The sequence below is a fragment of the Mandrillus leucophaeus genome, unplaced genomic scaffold (genome assembly GCF_000951045.1).
Source record: "Mandrillus leucophaeus isolate KB7577 unplaced genomic scaffold, Mleu.le_1.0 Scaffold1, whole genome shotgun sequence".
NCBI lineage: Eukaryota > Metazoa > Chordata > Mammalia > Primates > Cercopithecidae > Mandrillus > Mandrillus leucophaeus.
Genome location: NW_012098097.1, coordinates 16,359,033 through 16,376,817, shown reverse-complemented (window position 1 = coordinate 16,376,817; position 17,785 = coordinate 16,359,033). Strand labels below are relative to the sequence as shown.

At 52.0% G+C, this 17,785-nt stretch overlaps 1 protein-coding gene across 3 annotated transcripts in view; it reads left to right on the top strand.

Annotated features, from left to right (window-relative positions):
* The window catches only part of CSNK1D (casein kinase 1, delta), a 39,192-nt gene that overhangs the window by 11,669 nt on the left and 9,738 nt on the right, over positions 1-17,785 (top strand). For 2 of the 3 annotated variants that reach the window (XM_011998378.1, XM_011998451.1), the window contains exons 1-7: positions 2,846-3,321; positions 12,893-13,041; positions 13,631-13,859; positions 14,213-14,383; positions 14,948-15,096; positions 16,800-16,971; positions 17,384-17,523. In XM_011998378.1, coding sequence (XP_011853768.1) covers positions 3,078-3,321; positions 12,893-13,041; positions 13,631-13,859; positions 14,213-14,383; positions 14,948-15,096; positions 16,800-16,971; positions 17,384-17,523 — 1,254 coding nt within the window. In that variant the 5' untranslated portion in view covers positions 2,846-3,077. Of the gene's footprint in view, positions 1-2,126; positions 2,294-2,845; positions 3,322-12,892; positions 13,042-13,630; positions 13,860-14,212; positions 14,384-14,947; positions 15,097-16,799; positions 16,972-17,383; positions 17,524-17,785 lie in introns of those variants that run through there. The other variant, XM_011998526.1, reaches the window with a different exon arrangement.

The following is a 17,785-nucleotide window of genomic DNA, read 5'->3' as shown; positions in this document are numbered from 1 at the left end:
GTGCAGTGGCACGATCTCAGCTCACTGCAACCCCTGCCTCCTGGGTTCAAGCAGTTCTTCTGCCTCAACCTCCTGAGTAGCTGGGGTTACAGGCGCACACCACCACGCTTGGCTAATTTTTTCTGTGTTTATAGTAGAGATGGGGTTTCACCATGTGGGCCAGGCTGGTCTCGAATGCCTGACCTCAAGTGATCCATCAGCCTTAGCCTACCAAAGTGCTGAGATTACAGGCGTGAACCACCACACCCGGCCACCATCTGCTTTTGGCTGCTGAACTTGAGGGCCATCTTTTTGTTTTTGTAGGATTAACATTAACGGACACCCAAACGTGGACTGAGGAAAGCCCTGTCTCAGCGCAGACCAGGACTGTTGAGCTGCAGGGAAGAGTTGAGGTTGCTTTGCTGATGGAATGTCCTTTGTAGAAACAGACAACCCAGACAACCTGGTGATCTGTGTGCCGCCAGGTTTTGGTTTGTTTTGATTCTGACACCCAGGGCTCAGGGTCTTTCAAATTCTCATTCCCCTTTTAGTTGTGCTTCTCAGATTTAACCTGCGGTGAAGGACCAGGCTTGTAATTTTCAATCTGTTGCACACCAAAATTTGTGTATAATAAGGTCAAAATGCTGCAGCGATGCCAGATTGCCACCACAGTTACTCAGTGCCTCCGTGCTGCCTTGTGGACTGGTGGCAGCTGGAGGACCTGGCTGAGCAGCACGGCTGGTAGAGTGTGGGGTGCCCCCGGTGGGTGAGGTGGGACAGGGCTGCAGGCCAGGGGGTCTGAGCAGTGCTCAGCGACCTTGAGGCAGGTGGTGCCCAAGGAATGCACAGACCATGATGCTCTGCTGCTTGATGCTTCTGCATAGCAGGTGATGAGGTGCCTGCTGGAGGCCCCAGAGAGTTGCCGTCCTCACATCTGTGTGCAGGGCCTGCATCCTCTGCTCCCCTGTAGAGACTCGGGGCAACCTTGGTGTCTGGTTCCACAGCAGGGCTGGCTCTGTGTGCTTGCACAGCAAGAGGTCCCAGCCCCATGATAGGGTGTGATTGGTGGTGTGTGCCGGAGCGGCTGGTGATGACCTTGCCCCACGACAGTCAGTGTTGCAGGTGTGACTGGCAGACATTAGCTGTATCATCTACAGAGAAGTGGAGCGAGAGATGCTAGTCAGCAGGCTGTGTGGCCCCAAGCCATCGGCCCCAGGCCGTGGAGTCACTGGGCTGCCAGCTGGCGAGGGTGGCGGTGTTGTCCGAGGCTGCACTGCGCCTGCTTGGGGGTTCAGGGAGCTGCTGACATAACTAGTGGGATGAGTCACCCTCCCTCCCGGCTGGCGAGTTCAGTTCAGAGTCCAGGTCCTTAAAGGAACTCAGAGTTCGATTTTCATTTGCACAGTACATTTTTCGATGAAGTCATTTCTCTTGTAATTGGATAGACTGTCCCAGCTGTAGGCAGGAAGAACAAAATTTATTACCTTGAGTGCTCTGAAAAGCCTCTGTTGATAGTAAGTGACGTTCTTAAATCTAGAATGGTCATTGGCGATGACCTGATGATGGCGATTCCTATGGAACGCAGCAGTGGCGATGGGTTTGAGGCCCAGGCCGGAAGTGGCACATCTCGTGCCACCATCTGGGCAGACGAGGGAGTTCTTGGGTGTTCAGTGGACGTGTGTGGATGTCAGCAGACGGCTCTAGTGCCCACTTGACCTTACTCTGCCTTTCATCAGGGAATCTTAAAGAGCTCATTCATCTCCACGACGCTCATGAAACAGATGTCAGACCTCACCACTGATCTCCATTGACAAGAGAAACTGAGTCACTAAGAACTAGCCAGGTCGCTTTGCCCAGCACTAGTCTCCCAGGGAAAGAATTCTCCCAGGGCTCTGTCTGGGCTGCTGAAGCTAGTGTGAATTCCTTTGCACATAGCCACGCTGTTGGGAAGGATTCCAGTGTCTTTTTTTTTTTTTTTTGAGACGGAGCCTCGCTCTGTCGCCCAGGCTGGAGTGCAGTGACGTGATCTTGGCTCACTGCAAGCTCCGCCTCCCGGGTTTACGCCATTCTCCTGCCTCAGCCTCCCGAGTAGCTGGGACTACAGGCAGCTGCCACCACACCCGGCTAATTTTTTGTATTTTTAGTAGAGACAGGGTTTCACCGTGTTAGCCAGGATGGTCTCGATCTCCTGACCTCGTGATCTGCCCCCTTCGGCCTCCCAAAGTGCTGGGATTACAGGCGTGAGCCACCGCGCCCGGCCGATTCCAGTGTCTTATACTCCGAAGGGATCCGTGATGGAAGAGGAGAGAGCTGAGTATGTGCTGTGTGCAGCTTCTTTTTCTCTCCTCTTTGGTTAAAGCTCCTGGGATACCTCACGCAGTGGATTTGGGGAAGGCTTTGGGCCAGATTCAAACTCAGGAGTATTTGTGGGTGAACCTGAGAGGGATGGTGGCTGTCACGTTTGTCATTTATCAGAGTAAAGCAGAGATGGAACATTTCTAGATAAAAAGTGTAATTTTGCCTCCAAACTCATAGTCCAGTCATCAGGATATTAGATGTGTCATTGGTTTTAGCCATTGACTGACGAAAGATGTGCGACCGGTGTGTGTTGGTAGGTGGTGCATTTCGGGCTTTGAAAACAGGCGATTCTTCTGGCTTTGTGGCCCCAGGAATGGAGAAGGGCCTCCCTCCGCCTGGCGGAGGGTGTTTGCAGTAGGTTGGCTGGAGATGACTCCCGCTGCCTGCCTGGGTGGACTAGGGCTGTGATTGTTGGGAAAAACCCAGCCCTTCCTCAGGGGGAATCTCAAACCACCCCCTCCCAGAGGCCTGTCAAGGCAGCATGGAGGAAAGGGAATGGCACCCTGGAGCTCCACCATGGGCTGTCTGGGGCAGGTGGATGCAGGGGCCCTGGTCAGGGCTGATGGGAGGACGCAGACCAAAAGGGCTACTGTGGAGAGGGAGCTGCAGCACCTGGAGATTGGTAGGCGGGTGATGGAAACCGCATAGACTTTCTGTGCAGTTCAGACTCGTCCTGTTGTGAAAATGGGACTAAGGATAACTTCCCCCAGAGATGTGCTGGCCAATGAGCCCGCCTTACTATGCTAGAAAGGAGAACACGTCCATTACTTGGTCCTTCCTGGAAAACTCACATAGTGCTTGTCATCTCTCCAGCATGTTGGGTATTTGGTGGACACCAGGTAATTCCTGTTGTGGTTTTCTTTCTTTGCCAAGGTACGGACATTGCTGCAGGAGAAGAAGTTGCCATCAAGCTTGAATGTGTCAAAACCAAACACCCTCAGCTCCACATTGAGAGCAAAATCTACAAGATGATGCAGGGAGGAGGTAGGTCCTTTACCAGTCACAGAGGAACACCAGGGTTCTGTTTGCTATGGGAGAACAGCAACTCAGCTTTGCTGGTTAAAATAAACCCAAAACTGGCTCCGGGCAAAAGGGAGGGAAGTGTTCCCCACACCCTGACGAAGAGGTCACAGCTTCCTTCAGAGAGTCTCGGGTCCAGAGACCCTCCCTCAACACAAAGATACGTCTTATGGGCTGGGTGCGGTGGCTCACGCCTGGAATCCCAGCACTTTGGGAGGCCAAGACGGGTGGATCATTTGAGGTCAGCAGTTCGAGACTAGCCTGGCCAACATAGTGAAACCCCGTCTCTACTAAAAATACAAAAATTAGCTGAGTGTGGTGGCACGCACCTGTAATCCCAGCTATGCAGGAGGCTGAGGCAGGAGAATCGCCTGAGCTTGGGAGGCAGAGGTTGCAGTGAGCTAAGATCACACCACTGCACTCTAGCCTGGGCGATAGAGTGAGACCCTGTCCCAAAAAAAAAAAGAAAAGAAACATCTTATGCCATCTTGTCCCTTTGTTTAAATTTTGCTTCATATCGGGTCATGGTGTCTGAAATCAAAAGTTTTTGTGAATTTTAATGCATGCTCCCTTTGGTGTCTGTGCCCTTCAGTGGTCGCTGGGGCTGTTGCTGGTGGGACCTTCCTGCTGTGTGATCCCTGGGTGAAGCCTCTGCTCCTTCGCATGCTTTGCTTACAGCTTGGGGGATGTCCCTTCACACTCTCTGGGCTCGTTTTCTCCTGAGCAAAACAAGGGTTTTGGGCTTGGCGACCATCATGACCTGTTCCAGCTCAGTTACTGTCCCCGTTCGGCGAGCCCTCAGCCCAGAGCCTTAGGTACCTGGTGTTCCATGGTGGGCCGAGTATGGAGCAGGGTGCTCCCGTCCTGACCTCAGAGTCCAGCTCTTGCGAGTTCCCTGGACTTTGAAATGGTTCAGCTGATGGAGCAGGAGGGCATTCTCTGCAGGGATTTCAGAGCCATGAAGCACGCGTCTCAGCAGCAGAGCTTCGGTCTGGCAGGTGCGCTCTTTGGGAACAGGGCTTTCTGTCTGAAGAGTGGCTGTGCCATGTCCGTGGAGCCCTCCCAGTTAGAAGCCTCCGGGGCACATTTGTAGGTGGATGGTTGGATGAGTCCCCTTGGGCAACCGGCCAAAGGAAAACTTGTTCAGGGCCTCTGTTAGCCCTGTCGTCACGGGAAAGGGAGGACTGTTGATGGGCTTTTTTGACATCTTTTCTCAGCACAAGCAACGTAATCTGTGCTACTACAAGAAACTGACATTTCTAAGTTTATGTGACACAAAATGTCTTTGGCAGCACCTGTGGTCCTGGGGAGCCCGTTACAGAGAGGGTCATCCAGTGTGTCCTACACAGGCCTCACATGAGCAGAGGAGGCCACAGGAATGAAAAATCCCATCACCAACCCAAGGAAAGCTCAGCAGAGACCCCACCCGGGGAGCCTGTCTGGCGGCCCTTGGTGGTGGACTGGCTTCTCAAGGGCCTGGAGCCTGCATTGAAGGTGTGACGAGCCAAGGAGAGCAGGGTGGTGCACGGTGTGACCTTGGCCTGCGGGAGCCTGGTGCGGGGGTCGGGTAAAACCTGCACGCTTAAAAACATCTTAAGTTTTTACGAGAGACATCTGCAGGTGAACTTGCAAGCCGGGGGTACACAAGGGCAAAGGGAAGAAAGCCAGTCCTTAAAAGAGGATAGGCCGGGCGCGGTGGCTCATGCCTGTAATCCCAGCACTTTGGGAGGCCGAGGCGGGCAAATCATGAGGTCAGGAGATCAAGACCATTCTGGCCAACATGGTGAAACCCCGTCTCTACTAAAAAAGATACAGAAAATTAGCCGGGCTTGGTGACAGGCTCCTGTAGTCCCAGCTACTCTGGAGGCTGAGGCAGGAGAATGGCGTGAACCTGGGAGGTAGAGCTTGCAGTGAGTGGAGATGGGCCACTGCACTCAGGTCTGGGTGACAGAGCGAGACTCTTGTCTCAAAAAAAAAAAAGAAAAAAGAAAAAGGCCCAGGATGGTCACTGGGGAAGCCAACCCCGAACCAAAAGGTAGCTACGTGGTTCCTGAACAGGACTTCCCCTGGCACTAGTGCCATTCGTAGTGGTGTGTTCTCTGCGTGGTAGATGTTGGCAGCACCCCAGCCCCCAGTTGCGATACTCAAAACTTCCTTCAGACAGTGCTGAAGGCCCCTGGCAGGCAAAGTTCCTTCCCCTGTGGCCACTGGCTTGAGAGAGTAAAGAAGCTTGCACCTTCCTGTTCCTGCCCATGCACCTTCCCTAGGATCCTGGAAACCAAACAGGATTTCAGAAATGGATTTTCTCCCATTTGGGCTTCAAGCGCATTGCCATGTCCCTGACCATTCCAAAATGTAGGTCAGGTCTTCTGTGTTAAATGCACACATACCTGGTGGATACTGGCAAAGTTTTGTTGTTTTGTTTGTTTGTTTGTTTGTTTTTTGAGACGCAGTCTCACTCTGTTGCCCAGGCTGGAGTGCAATGGCGGGATCTTGGCACACTGCAACCTCTGCCTCCTGGGTTCAGGCCATTCTCCTGCCTCAGCCTCTGCAGTAGCTGGGATTACAGGCGTGAGCCACCCCGCCTGGCTAATTTTTGTATTTTTAGTAGAGACAGAGCTTCACCACGTTGGCTAGGCTGGTTGTGAACTCCTGATCTCAGGCGATCTGCCCACCTCAGCCTCCCAAAGTGCTGGGATTATAGGCGTGAGCCACCGCGCCTGTCCAGATACTGTAAAGATCTAAAGATCTGCATTTTAGAAAACAAATGATGTCCAGGAAGGCAAAAGGCCTCATTCTGGTGGTGGTTCTTGAATTCACTTTGAGACAAAACCAGGGAGTTGACAAATAATGGGAAGAAATTGCTTCATCCAGAAACCACCAGATCTTGCCGCCGCCCGTTCTTGTGCAGTGTCTGCTGTGGGTGATGCAGATTGTCCTGTTGTGGGTGGTGCAGATTGTCCCCTTGTGCAGTGTCTACTGTGGATGGTGCAGATTGTCCTGCTGTCTCTGAAAAAACGGGCAGCAAGCACCTCTCATTGCGGTTTTCCTTCCTTTCACGTGAGAGTCAAGCAGTGGTGCCAGGTTCTGATCTTGCTTACGTCTGCTTGATGGAGGCTGCCTTTCAGGAGAAAGCTCCACGCCGAGTGCATTCTGTTATCTGCAGCTTGGGAAGAGTGAGCATTAAAAACACACCGGTCACTGCCCACAGCAGCCCTGGGCAGTGGGTACTGAGCTCTTCAGCCTCATGTTGCAGATGAGGAAACTGGGTTTAGAAGGCTGTGTAACTTTACGGAGGACAGACTTGAACTTGGGTGTTCTAGCCCCCCAGGCTACTGCTCGAGCAGCTGTCTGCTCCCAGAGAAGGAAATGGCAGCCACCCTATGTGGCCTTCAGCTGTCAGGAATGTGCCCCAGATGCTCCCACCTGTCCCAAATCTGGTTGGGACAGTAGATTCAATACCTGAAATAGTAGAAAGAAACTAAAATTAGCTGTGTTGATAGAAGACTTGGATAGATACCTAGTTTTTATCAAAACCGACTGGACTGGTGAGCAAAACCCAGGGACTGTTGTAGGTGCTCTTTTCTTTCCGATCCTAACATCCCCCAAAAGCGGCTTTAGGTCACTCCCTCCTTGGGGAACCCCTCAGCAAACGACATTTACTTAGTTCTCAGCTGCTTTTGGTCAAGGCTAAGATGGCAGGCGTGGTTTCTGGGAGGGAGGAGGGAAGTGCTTGTGTAGAACTGGGTTCTGTGGTTGAGGGTGGGCGACTGCCTACCATCATCTTTTTATTGTGAAATATCGTACAACTCCAAAGAACGTATGTAACATGTATGGTATCGAGGACATTAAAATCAACAACCAGGACCTTGTCCTGCCCGTCTGAGAGGAACGCTCCTCCCTGTGGAGCCCATTTGCCTGCCATGCCCCATGCCTGTGCCAGGCCCTCGCTCACCTGTTTGTAAGTTTTTGTTTCTTTGTCATCCTACAAGAAACTTTCAAAATCCAAATAATGAAATTATCTAGAAACATTTTACAGTTAGATAAATCATTTTAGGGTTGAATTGCTGAAAACTTCATGAAAATTTCTATTTGCATTAATGCTGAGTCCCCACATTTATATTGAAACTTTTCACAGATCAGGGTGGAGCATGTCTTCATGTATCTGGCCTTGTCCCCCCATTTTTTTATCCCCACGCATATATTTAGCTACCTTTGGGCACCATGAGGGAAAAGTGTTGAGGTGACAAATAGCAGCATGGGTGACTGCTTCCCACCGTGACAGCACCTGGACAGGGCAGCAGGGTGGCCCTGGATGACTGGCACACTTAGGCAGCCTTGGGTCTCTGTTTTCAAACCCATTGGCTTCACTTGTTACTGCAAAAACACCAGTCGCAGTAAGTCCATTGAGCACAAGTGCATTGGGAGCCGAGAGCGTGTTGCTTTTACTGTATTTTATCCATTCTCTAATGCCATGAATGACAGGGTGCATTGTGACAGCTAACAAAAAAGGGGTGATTCTGCTGAGACTTTTGGGGGGCAGGGAGGAAAAAGAAACAGGCCAGGTGCAGTGGCTTACACCTGTAGTCTCAGCTACTTGGGAGGCTGGGGCAGGAGGATGACTTGAGCTCGGGAGGTTAAGGCTGCAGTGAGCTGTGATGGTGCCACTGCCCTCCAGCCTGGATGACAGCAGGACCCCTGTTTAAAAAAAGAGAGAGAGAAAGAAAGATGGTGTCAGTAAATACACCATCAGTAACACCAGTCAGTACACCATCAGTCAGAACGCCGTCACTCACGTGAGTCAGTAAACCATCAGTCATGTCATTCAGTACACCATCAGTCAGTACATCATCAGTCACATCAGTCAGTACACTAGTCAGTTCACCATCAGTCAGTACACCATCAGTCACATCAGTACACCATCAGTCCACCATCAGTCACATCAGTCAGTACACCATCAGTCACATTAGTCAGTACACCAGTCATGTCAGTACGCCATCAGTACACCATCAGTCAGTACACCATCAGTCAGTACACCATCAGTCAGTACGCCGTCAGTCACACCAGTCAGTACGCTGTCAGTTACATCAGTCAGTACACCATCAGTTCAGATGGATCATGAGTCCATGCCACATACGTCTTTTGAATACATGAAAGTTTTAGTGTTATGCGATGCAGTCTGTATTTTGTAACTTTCTTTGACCCAGAGTATTCCAGAGTATTCCTGAGATTCTTCCCTATCGATTGCAGCTCTAGGTAATTTATTTTCATTGTTTGATCATCTACATAGTTGTATAAAGTAGCTTCCTCTTACTCATTCTGCGTTGAGCCCTGGGGAGCTTCTAGCATTTGCTCTTAGGGACAGTGCTTTTGTGCACATCTTGTCCATGTGTCTGGGGCACACGTGCTAGCACCTACGTCTGAAGGTGCAGTGGCTGTTGCTTGGCACGTGCAAATGTCCAGTTCTGCAAGATAACGCAGGCGTCCGCATATTGATGTGGATCGATTTTTCCAAAGTGGTTATGCAGATTTCCATTCCCCCCTGCAGAGCAGCAGAGGTTTGTGTAGCTCACATCATCCTCAGCCTCCCAACACTGTTTTCAGCAGGGCAGGGGGTGAAAAAGGCAGGAAAAAAACTGCCATTACTGGCATATTGATGTGATGTCATTTCCTACATAGGGATCTCAACAGATTAGAGAGTTTAGCAAATTTAAGATCAAAATATAAAATCTATGTATTTTGTTAAACCAACAATAATTAGTTACACAATGTAATTTAAAAAGTACTGCTTACAGTAGCAAAAAGGTATCTAGGGATAAATTTTAAGACACATAAGTTCTGTATGCAGAAAATATATAAACTTTATTGAAGGACATTTAAGAAAGATTTGCCTAATTCTCCTCTATGTTCAGAGAAAGGAAGATGCCAGGTGTCAGGTCTCCCAAAGTTGCTCTTAACATTCAGTGACGTTCCTGTTGACATCCAGCCGCTTCTCCTACATGACGAGGTGATTAGAATTCACTGAGAAGAGTGCAAGGCCAGGGTTAATTAAAACACCTGTGAAGAAGAGGGCTATTTGCCCTGCAGACACCAGCACTTACTATAAAGCTGTCACGATGGAACTTTGTGTAGTTCTGGCCACGAGAAGGGCTTAGAAGGAGTGACAGCCTAGAACACTGAGCACGCCGGGCCTCCGTGGGTTGTAAGTATTTATCGCTCTCTGTTAAGAGGAGTCCTGAGTGCTTGGAGAAGCAGCTGATTCCAAGGCTGGGGCAGAAAGAAGGAAGGTGAATCTGGAACACGTGGCAGAAAGAAGAGAGGTTCAAAACCGATAGGCATTTGTTGTGAGGGTACAGGAAAAAGCTTGAAAGGTTATCTGTTGCCTGAATTTAGGACAGTGAAAACTTCAAAATGAGTATTAAGAAGAAGGAACTGTGATACATTGGAGTGGAGAAAGAGAATTTGGGAATCCATAATGCTGCATATATAGAGAGAGAGAATTCACAAATCCGTAGTAAGGTTGAGTATCTGAAACACCCAAAATCAGAAACTTTATGAAAAGTGCTGACATGATGCTCAAAGGAGATGCAAATGGGGGCAGTTTGGATTTTCAGATTAGGGATGGTCAGCTGTGGCGCAGAATGCAACTATTCCAAAATCCAAAAGTAGGTATGTATTTGCATGTGTATATCATATGTTTTCAGGTTTATATATACATTTATATGCAACTGTTCCAGAATCTGAAAGTAGATATGTATTTGCATATATATATCTCATATGTATTCAGGTTTATATATACATCTTTTTAAAATAGATATACATATATACAAAAGACCGAAGTCAAACATAAACACACATGTATATGTATATGCCTCATGCCTTTAACTTTTTTTTTTTTTTTGGTGAGACGGTCTCATTCTGTCACCCAGGCTGGAGTGCAGTGGTGCAGTCACGGCTCACTGCAGTCCTGACTTCTGGGCCTAAGCCATCCTCCCACCTCAGCCTCCCAAGTAGCTGGGACTGTAGGCACACAGCACCAAGCCTAGCTAATTTTTAAAATTTTTTTGCAGAGACGAGGGTCTCACTCTGTTTCTTTCTGGTCTCAAACTTGGGCTTAAGTGATCCTCCCGCTTCCACCTCCATCGTGCTGGGATTATGGGCCTGAGCCTGGCCAGTTAAACTTTTTGATGTGGAATGCAGTTGAAATCTGTAGTAACGTTTCATGACTTTCTCTGCTGATTTGAACATCCGGGTCCATTTCAGTTGACCTCTGACTCCAGGTTTGTTTTCCACTGTGGATGCCGGACATCGAGAATGTCACGCATGCTGTGCTCTTCCACGTTCTGCAGGCTCCTCCTCAGCTCTCTTCTGGGATGAGGTTGGGTTCCTGGATCTGCTCGGTCTGGCCTTTGTGCTTATGCTCCCAGCAGTGCAGGGGGCAGCCCAGGGCGCCCTCTCGGGGCCCCTTCCCGCCCTCAAGCATGGCTGTTATTGGCTGGTATGGCTGTCAGTCACTGGCCGGGCCGGCGTTGTTGAAACTGCCCTGTCATGTGTGAGGCTGTGTGTTTTGTTTTTTCCCTTAGTTAAGGTGTGAGGGCGAATCAGGCCCCATTACTGTTTTTGCTAGAAGTAGAAGTAACTTTTATACTTTTAAAAGAAAACAGTAGCATCTCTTTTTGACGCTGAGGGCAGAAATTATTTTTTAATGTAAGATACTGAAAGCACTCATAAAGCAAAAAGATAGAGGCATTCATATTCATGAAAATTAAGTCTTTTCATCAAGAAACTCCAGAAGAAAATAAAAAACGTGCCATTAACTGAGAGATACTTGCCTCACAAAAAGCCTACAATGGTTTAGTATCCGGAATTTATAAAGAACTACTATAAATAGGAAAAAGATACCACGATAGAAAAACTTAGCCAAAAAAAAATACACACCTTCAGAGGAGAGGAGCTACACATGGCCAGTAAAACGAGCCGGGCGCGGTGGCGCCTGCCTGTAGTCCCACCTACTCAGGAGGCTGAGGCAGGAGAATTGCTTGAACCCGGGAGGCGGAGGTTGCCGTGAGCCGAGATGGCGCCCCTGCACTCCAGCCTGGGTGACAGTGAGACCTCGCCTCAAAACAATAAAGTAATGAAACAACTTTTTTAATGAAGTAAATTTCCCTAATGGTACCAAAACTTGCTGTAAGACTAAACTAAAAATCTGTCTTGCCATGGAAGGACATAAAAGGTTTATCCAGGCCGTTCATAAGCTGTATGTATGTAGAGCCATGTGTATAGTTAAGGACCCAGTGCTGTGAAAACACACCAAAAAAAACATGTTCTTGTGGATACAAGAAAAAAAATAGGAGTGAAGGGCATATTTTGGGGGTGGTATTTTGAGAAACCCATCTGTTGCTGCAGCATTCGAATTTGACTCTGGCGTGAGGCTGCGGTGCGTGCTCCTGCGTGTTCCTGCACACGTCTTTACCAGCACGTGTTTCCATCTCTCAGCATCTTCTTGTGGTCGTTGACTTTTCATACGTAAAGTCTTGGGTGAAGTGTCCAGGTCTTTCACCCATTTTTTTCTAAAGTAGATTTTTTTTGTTTTGTTTTCAGACAGGGTTTTGCTCTGTGGCACAGGCTGGAGTGCAGTGGTGCCATCACGGCTTACTGCAGCCTTCATTTCCTGAGCTCGAGTGATCCTCCTGCCTCAGCCTCCCAAGTAGATGGGACCACAGAAGCGTGCCAGCACACCCAGCTAATTTCCAAAGTTTTTTTGTAGAGACGTAAGGGTCTCCCTGTGTTATTCAGGCTGGTCTCGAACTGGAGCTCAAGCAGTCCTCTCGCTCAGCCTCTCAAAGCACTGGATTACAGGCATGAGCCACTGCACCTGGCCCGTGTGTCTTTTTAGTGTTGATTATGCCTTCACTGATACTGTGCAGCCATCTGTAAATTCTTCCTGTTAGATTTATTGTGTCTGTATTCTCACTTCCCTGATTTGTGTATTTCAAGCTTGGGTTACTGTGTAAATCCCCAAAAAGTTTTCATTGCTTTTATTTTTCTCTTATCCAGTCAAATACTTCTACCAACATTGTAGTAATTGAACATATTTTCTTCTCTCACCTAACCCATGGTGGCTGCTTTCTCTCCTGAAGCTCCTCCCCTCTCCGGTGTGACGTCTCTGGCGGGCTCTGCTGGTCCTTTCTGCCTGAGCTCTTTCTCTCCCGCATCATGACTGTTTCCTGTGTCTCCCGCCCCCCTGCCCTAGAAGGCGAGAGTCAGGGAGGTGGGGCTTCGATCCCCTCCTTGTCCCCTTTGCAGCTCCTGCCCGCTTGGCCCTCGTCCAACCTCTGCCTCAGGCCACTTGCTAACAGATGGGGCCTAATCTCGAAGATGGGTCCCTGAGGACCGGCGTTGCCGGGGTCTTCTGCCTCCATCACCCCTTCCCCGTTCAGGGTTGTCACCAGGACCCCATGGTGTGCACAGCGCAGACGTAGTGTGGAGCTGAGGCAGGGCCTGGACTGAAACGCTGTCTGATTTCCTCGCCTAGTGGGCATCCCCACCATCAGATGGTGCGGGGCCGAGGGGGACTACAACGTCATGGTGATGGAGCTGCTGGGGCCGAGCCTGGAGGACCTCTTCAACTTCTGCTCCAGGAAATTCAGCCTCAAAACCGTCCTGCTGCTTGCCGACCAAATGGTAAGGACTGTTTCCTGACACTTGGCACACACTTGCCGTCTGATGGAATCAGCCGCTCACTTGTGCTGTTCTCGCCATTATTACGGCTGTTAATTCACAGAGGAAATGGAAATGTGCTAAGCCTTAGCCTTGAGGCTCTGGTGGCTCAGCTGAGTGGCTTGGAGGCCACCCTCTCGGTACCAGCATAGCACGTTTCCATTCAGCGGGCCCCTCCGTCTCTCAGGAACCTGCGTGTGATTCCTAAGCACCTCCGTGCAGTTTCTCTGCCAATCCTGGTGTGTAGCCTATGCGGAGAACAGTGCTGCGAGAGACCGATGTCTAGTGACGGGTTGTCCCCTCTCTGTCGCCTCACCTCTCTGTTTTGTGGGAGCTGAAGGCAAAGCGCCTAGGCCCGTGGAGGGTGGAGGGTTGCTGAAGGCACCTGGGGGAACAATTTGGTCAGTTCGGCGTCCCCCTCACTAATGGTTAAACTACCCTGCCGTGGCTGAGGGGCAGGAACAACGCAGCCACTGGCACAGCGTCCTGCAGTTGAGCTGTCCCTCCCCGAGACTGCCCTGGGCTGCCATCTCGCGCCTTGCTCTGCTCGCAGATCAGTCGCATCGAATACATTCATTCAAAGAACTTCATCCACCGGGATGTGAAGCCAGACAACTTCCTTATGGGCCTGGGGAAGAAGGGCAACTTGGTGTACATCATCGACTTCGGGCTGGCCAAGAAGTACCGGGACGCACGCACCCACCAGCACATCCCCTATCGCGAGAACAAGAACCTCACAGGGACGGCGCGGTACGCCTCCATCAACACGCACCTTGGAATTGGTGAGCCCCTGGGCATGGGTCACTGACCTAGGGTGCCTTTGGGCATGTCCATGCCTCAGCCCAGGGAGAGGCCAGCCTCTTGGGGAGCTGGGGGTGCGAGTGTGTCCTCAGACCTCTGCAGCAGTCTGGCTCATGACTGCCAGGTGTATGGGGGCAGGCGGATGCTGGGATGTTTCTGAGTCACCTGTGATGTGTTCGGGAATTTCCTTAGTATGCATAAGGGGCAGCTCTGGGTGAGAGTGATCCGGGCGTGCGTGTCTGACGCTCGTCTCCACTGGAAGTGCCAGCCAGATCTTTTGCTTTGACGTGAGCACGCCAGTGCCGTTCTTCACGCCTTTCCCTTTTGTTTTCAGAACAATCCCGAAGAGATGACTTGGAGTCTCTGGGCTACGTGCTAATGTACTTCAACCTGGGCTCTCTCCCCTGGCAGGGGCTGAAGGCCGCCACCAAGAGACAGAAATATGAAAGGATTAGCGAGAAGAAAATGTCCACCCCCATTGAAGTGTTGTGTAAAGGCTACCCTTGTAAGTCTTTGGAGGCCTCTTCTCAGTGGAGCTGCTCATGGGGGTTGCACGTGCGTCGGGCCCACCTCGGGTGTGCTGAGGCGGCTCAGCCTGGGTTTTGTCAGAAGAGTTGCTCCCCTTCCAAAGGGGTGGTGGCAGAACGAGGGGTGCTTTTGTGTATGGTGGTAATAGCCTGCCCTCCTGTTCATCTTGACTTACTTGCCGAGTGCCCATCAGTGTAGAGAGCACTTGGAGGCCCTGGAGAGATGGCAGGTGAGACAGGCCTGAGCCTTGGGGTCCTAAGTGGCTGGAAAGGGATGGATGGGCAGCGGTGGGGCCTCTCTCTCTTCGCATTTGTAGGATTGCTCCAGGATACATACCTCAGATGAAACGAAATTGTGCTTTATGATTTGAATTTTTTTTAAAAGCTTTCTTAAGGCCTAGAGTCTTAGAAATCTGCCAGGTGTTTTGCATCTGTCTTTCTCCCCTTGAGTGTGCAGCAGCAGGAGGTAGACAGCGACGCTGGCAGACACCTCGAGTCGCAGTTGGGTTTCACGAGTTAGCTTTGAGTCTCTTGTTTTGCAGCCGAATTTGCCACATACCTGAATTTCTGCCGTTCCTTGCGTTTTGACGACAAGCCTGACTACTCATACCTGAGGCAGCTTTTCCGGAATCTGTTCCATCGCCAGGGCTTCTCCTACGACTACGTGTTCGACTGGAACATGCTGAAATTTGTAAGTTGCGCTGCCAGCACGTTCGCTCAGTGTGGTGTGCAGGGGATGCCTTGTCAGCGAGAGGCCGGTGACCGTCTTGTTGAGGGGCTGTACCGTATAGGGAGTGTCTCTGGTGGTGAAGGGCGAGTGTGTAGTGGGCAGGACTTGGACTGAGTGGGTGTCTGCCTGCCAGAAAGGGGTGCCAAGAAGTAAGACACCATTAGGGAACGCAGAGGGGTCCGTGGAATTCCCGGGTGTGGACAGCAGGAGGCCCCATCCCTCCCTGTCACCAAGTGGAGCTAGGGCCCAGAGCATGCCCTGGGGGCAGAGGGTGGGGGCTGGGGGTGTGCATTCCCATTCACTGTGCCAGATGGTCGTGGTGCCCACGAGATGAGTGGGGTTGGGACCTGGTGAGGTGCTGCCCGTCCAGCCTGACTGACCCTGTTGTGAGCTGGTTTTGCCTGTGGCTTTCTTGATGCGGGTGTGAGCATGCCCTGGAGCCTCTAAAATGCAGCCCAGCCCTGGGTCCATGTCTGAGCCGAATTACTATTCCGATACCGCTGCCAGAATTGAAGCTCCTGTGGAACCGCTGTGTTCTTTCATTAAAAACTTGCTGTTAAGTTGTCAGTTTCAAATAGAAGTTGGAGTCTTTCCAGGCAACAGTCTGATGGAGGAGCAGAACTGCCTCTTGGGAGGGTACAAAAACGGCAGCCTTGTCCGATAGTCGTGCAGGGGCCAGGGAGGGGCAGGGGTGCCCTGGACCCGGCCTTGGCGCCTCCAGGTGCTGGGAGGGGTGCACTCTGCAGAGCGGATGGGTCCCTCTGCCGAGGCTCTGCTGCCTCGGGAGGCGGCAGAGTGACCCTCCTGCGGCGTTTCGGGAGGCGGCAGAGTGACCCTCCTGCGTGGTGGAGTCACCTGGCCCTCAGAGCAGGCTGGGCCAGTGTGTTCTGTAAATGGCAGCCTGAGGAGTCTGGGCGGTGCTGGCTGAATGGTGCTGCAGCCGCAGGCGTGTGTCCCGCTGTGTGTTGCCTGGTGGATGTGGCTGTGTGCAGTGAGCTGTACTTGCAGGAAGAGGTGGCACCTGGGTTTGGCCCCGGCTGTAGTTTTCAGGCCCCTGCCACACAGCATTGGCAGTTAGAATCTGCTCTTTCATAGGCTGCTGTCTCGGCTTAGAATCTGACCTCCCCACCCCTGTGCATCTGGACAGTGCAGCACAGACCCGGCTGCCGGCCGCCCCGCCACACCTGCACAGGCTGTCACAGGCCGCAGGGTCTGGACCCTGAGTGAACTGCTCGTCCGAGCAAACGCTCTCATCCCCACCCTGCTTTCGTCCCCAGCTGTCACCATTTGGGGCCTGTCTCTGACCTCCGATGGTTCCTGTGTCTCTCCTCTCCCTGCGCGTGTCAGTGAGCACGTTCACAGAGAAGCGGGGGCCAGCTGTTGCCCATTTTGAAGTTTAAGGAAGTTTTGAGCCCACAGGGAAATGACATACGAGTGGAGTTTTTTTGATTGTTGGGGGAGCTGAGAGGCCTGACTCTGACCCCTTGTGAGGATCACGCTGGCGTCCCGTGGGGAGAAACGCATGGCCTGTGGGCGGCTTCGCAGGCAGTCTTGTCCCAGTGCCGTTTGGTAGGGATTTTCTCACGTGGCCGGGGCAGCCTAGGACCTAGGGTTGCTTTCTGTCAAACCTGGTTCCACTCCAGCCTCATCTCCTGCCTCCTCAGGGTGCCAGCCGGGCCGCCGACGACGCCGAGCGGGAGCGCAGGGACCGAGAGGAGCGGCTGAGACACTCACGGAACCCGGCTACCCGCGGCCTCCCTTCCACAGCCTCCGGCCGCCTGCGGGGGACGCAGGAAGTGGCTCCCCCCACACCCCTCACCCCTACCTCACACACGGGTGAGTGCCCCCCCCAGCGCTCTGGAGCAGCTCTGGGGTGACTTCCTGTGTCCCGGGGTTGGTGGGGAGAGTACACTTGGTGGTGGATGCTGTAAGTGCCCCGTGTCAGGCGATGCTCGCTCCTGCGGGTGGATGAGCCAGGCTGCCCGGGTGCCTTTAGAAATGAGGGCACCTGCTGGTGTGCGTGATTCCTCCCACATCTCACGTTCCTCCCCTATGAGCCCCTTGGCCTCGCTCCCATGTCCCTTTGTGTCCCTCCGGCCGGATCTGAATGTTGGTGGCCATCGGCTGCTGCCAGCTCCTGACTGTCCAGGCAGCCCGGGGTCCTCTCTGGCCACAGCCTCTCACAGGAAGCCCCAAGCAAGAGGCAGCAGACAGGGGCGACCCACTCCGTTTCTCTCCGTGTCCTCAGCTAACACCTCCCCCCGGCCCGTCTCCGGCATGGAGAGAGAGCGGAAAGTGAGTATGCGGTTGCACCGCGGGGCCCCCGTCAACATCTCCTCGTCCGACCTCACGGGCCGACAAGATACCTCTCGCATGTCCACCTCACAGGTAGGTGCAGAGCTCCTGGGCGGGCGCTGGGCCTTGGGCTACCCCGTCTGAGTCAAGAGCGGGCTGTGGTTTTTCCAGGGCTTCTTTCCTTCTTTCCTTTCTTCCCCCCATTTTTGAGAGTTTTTAATCTTGCCAGGGTGTGGTGTCCTGGTTGCAGATGAGGCTTCTCGGGAGGGCCTGGGAGACAAGCTGGGCCGTCACGGGGCTTGTCTCCTGGTCGCAGGTGGCCAGTCTCAGGTTCAGGTGCCCGAGGCCAGCAAAC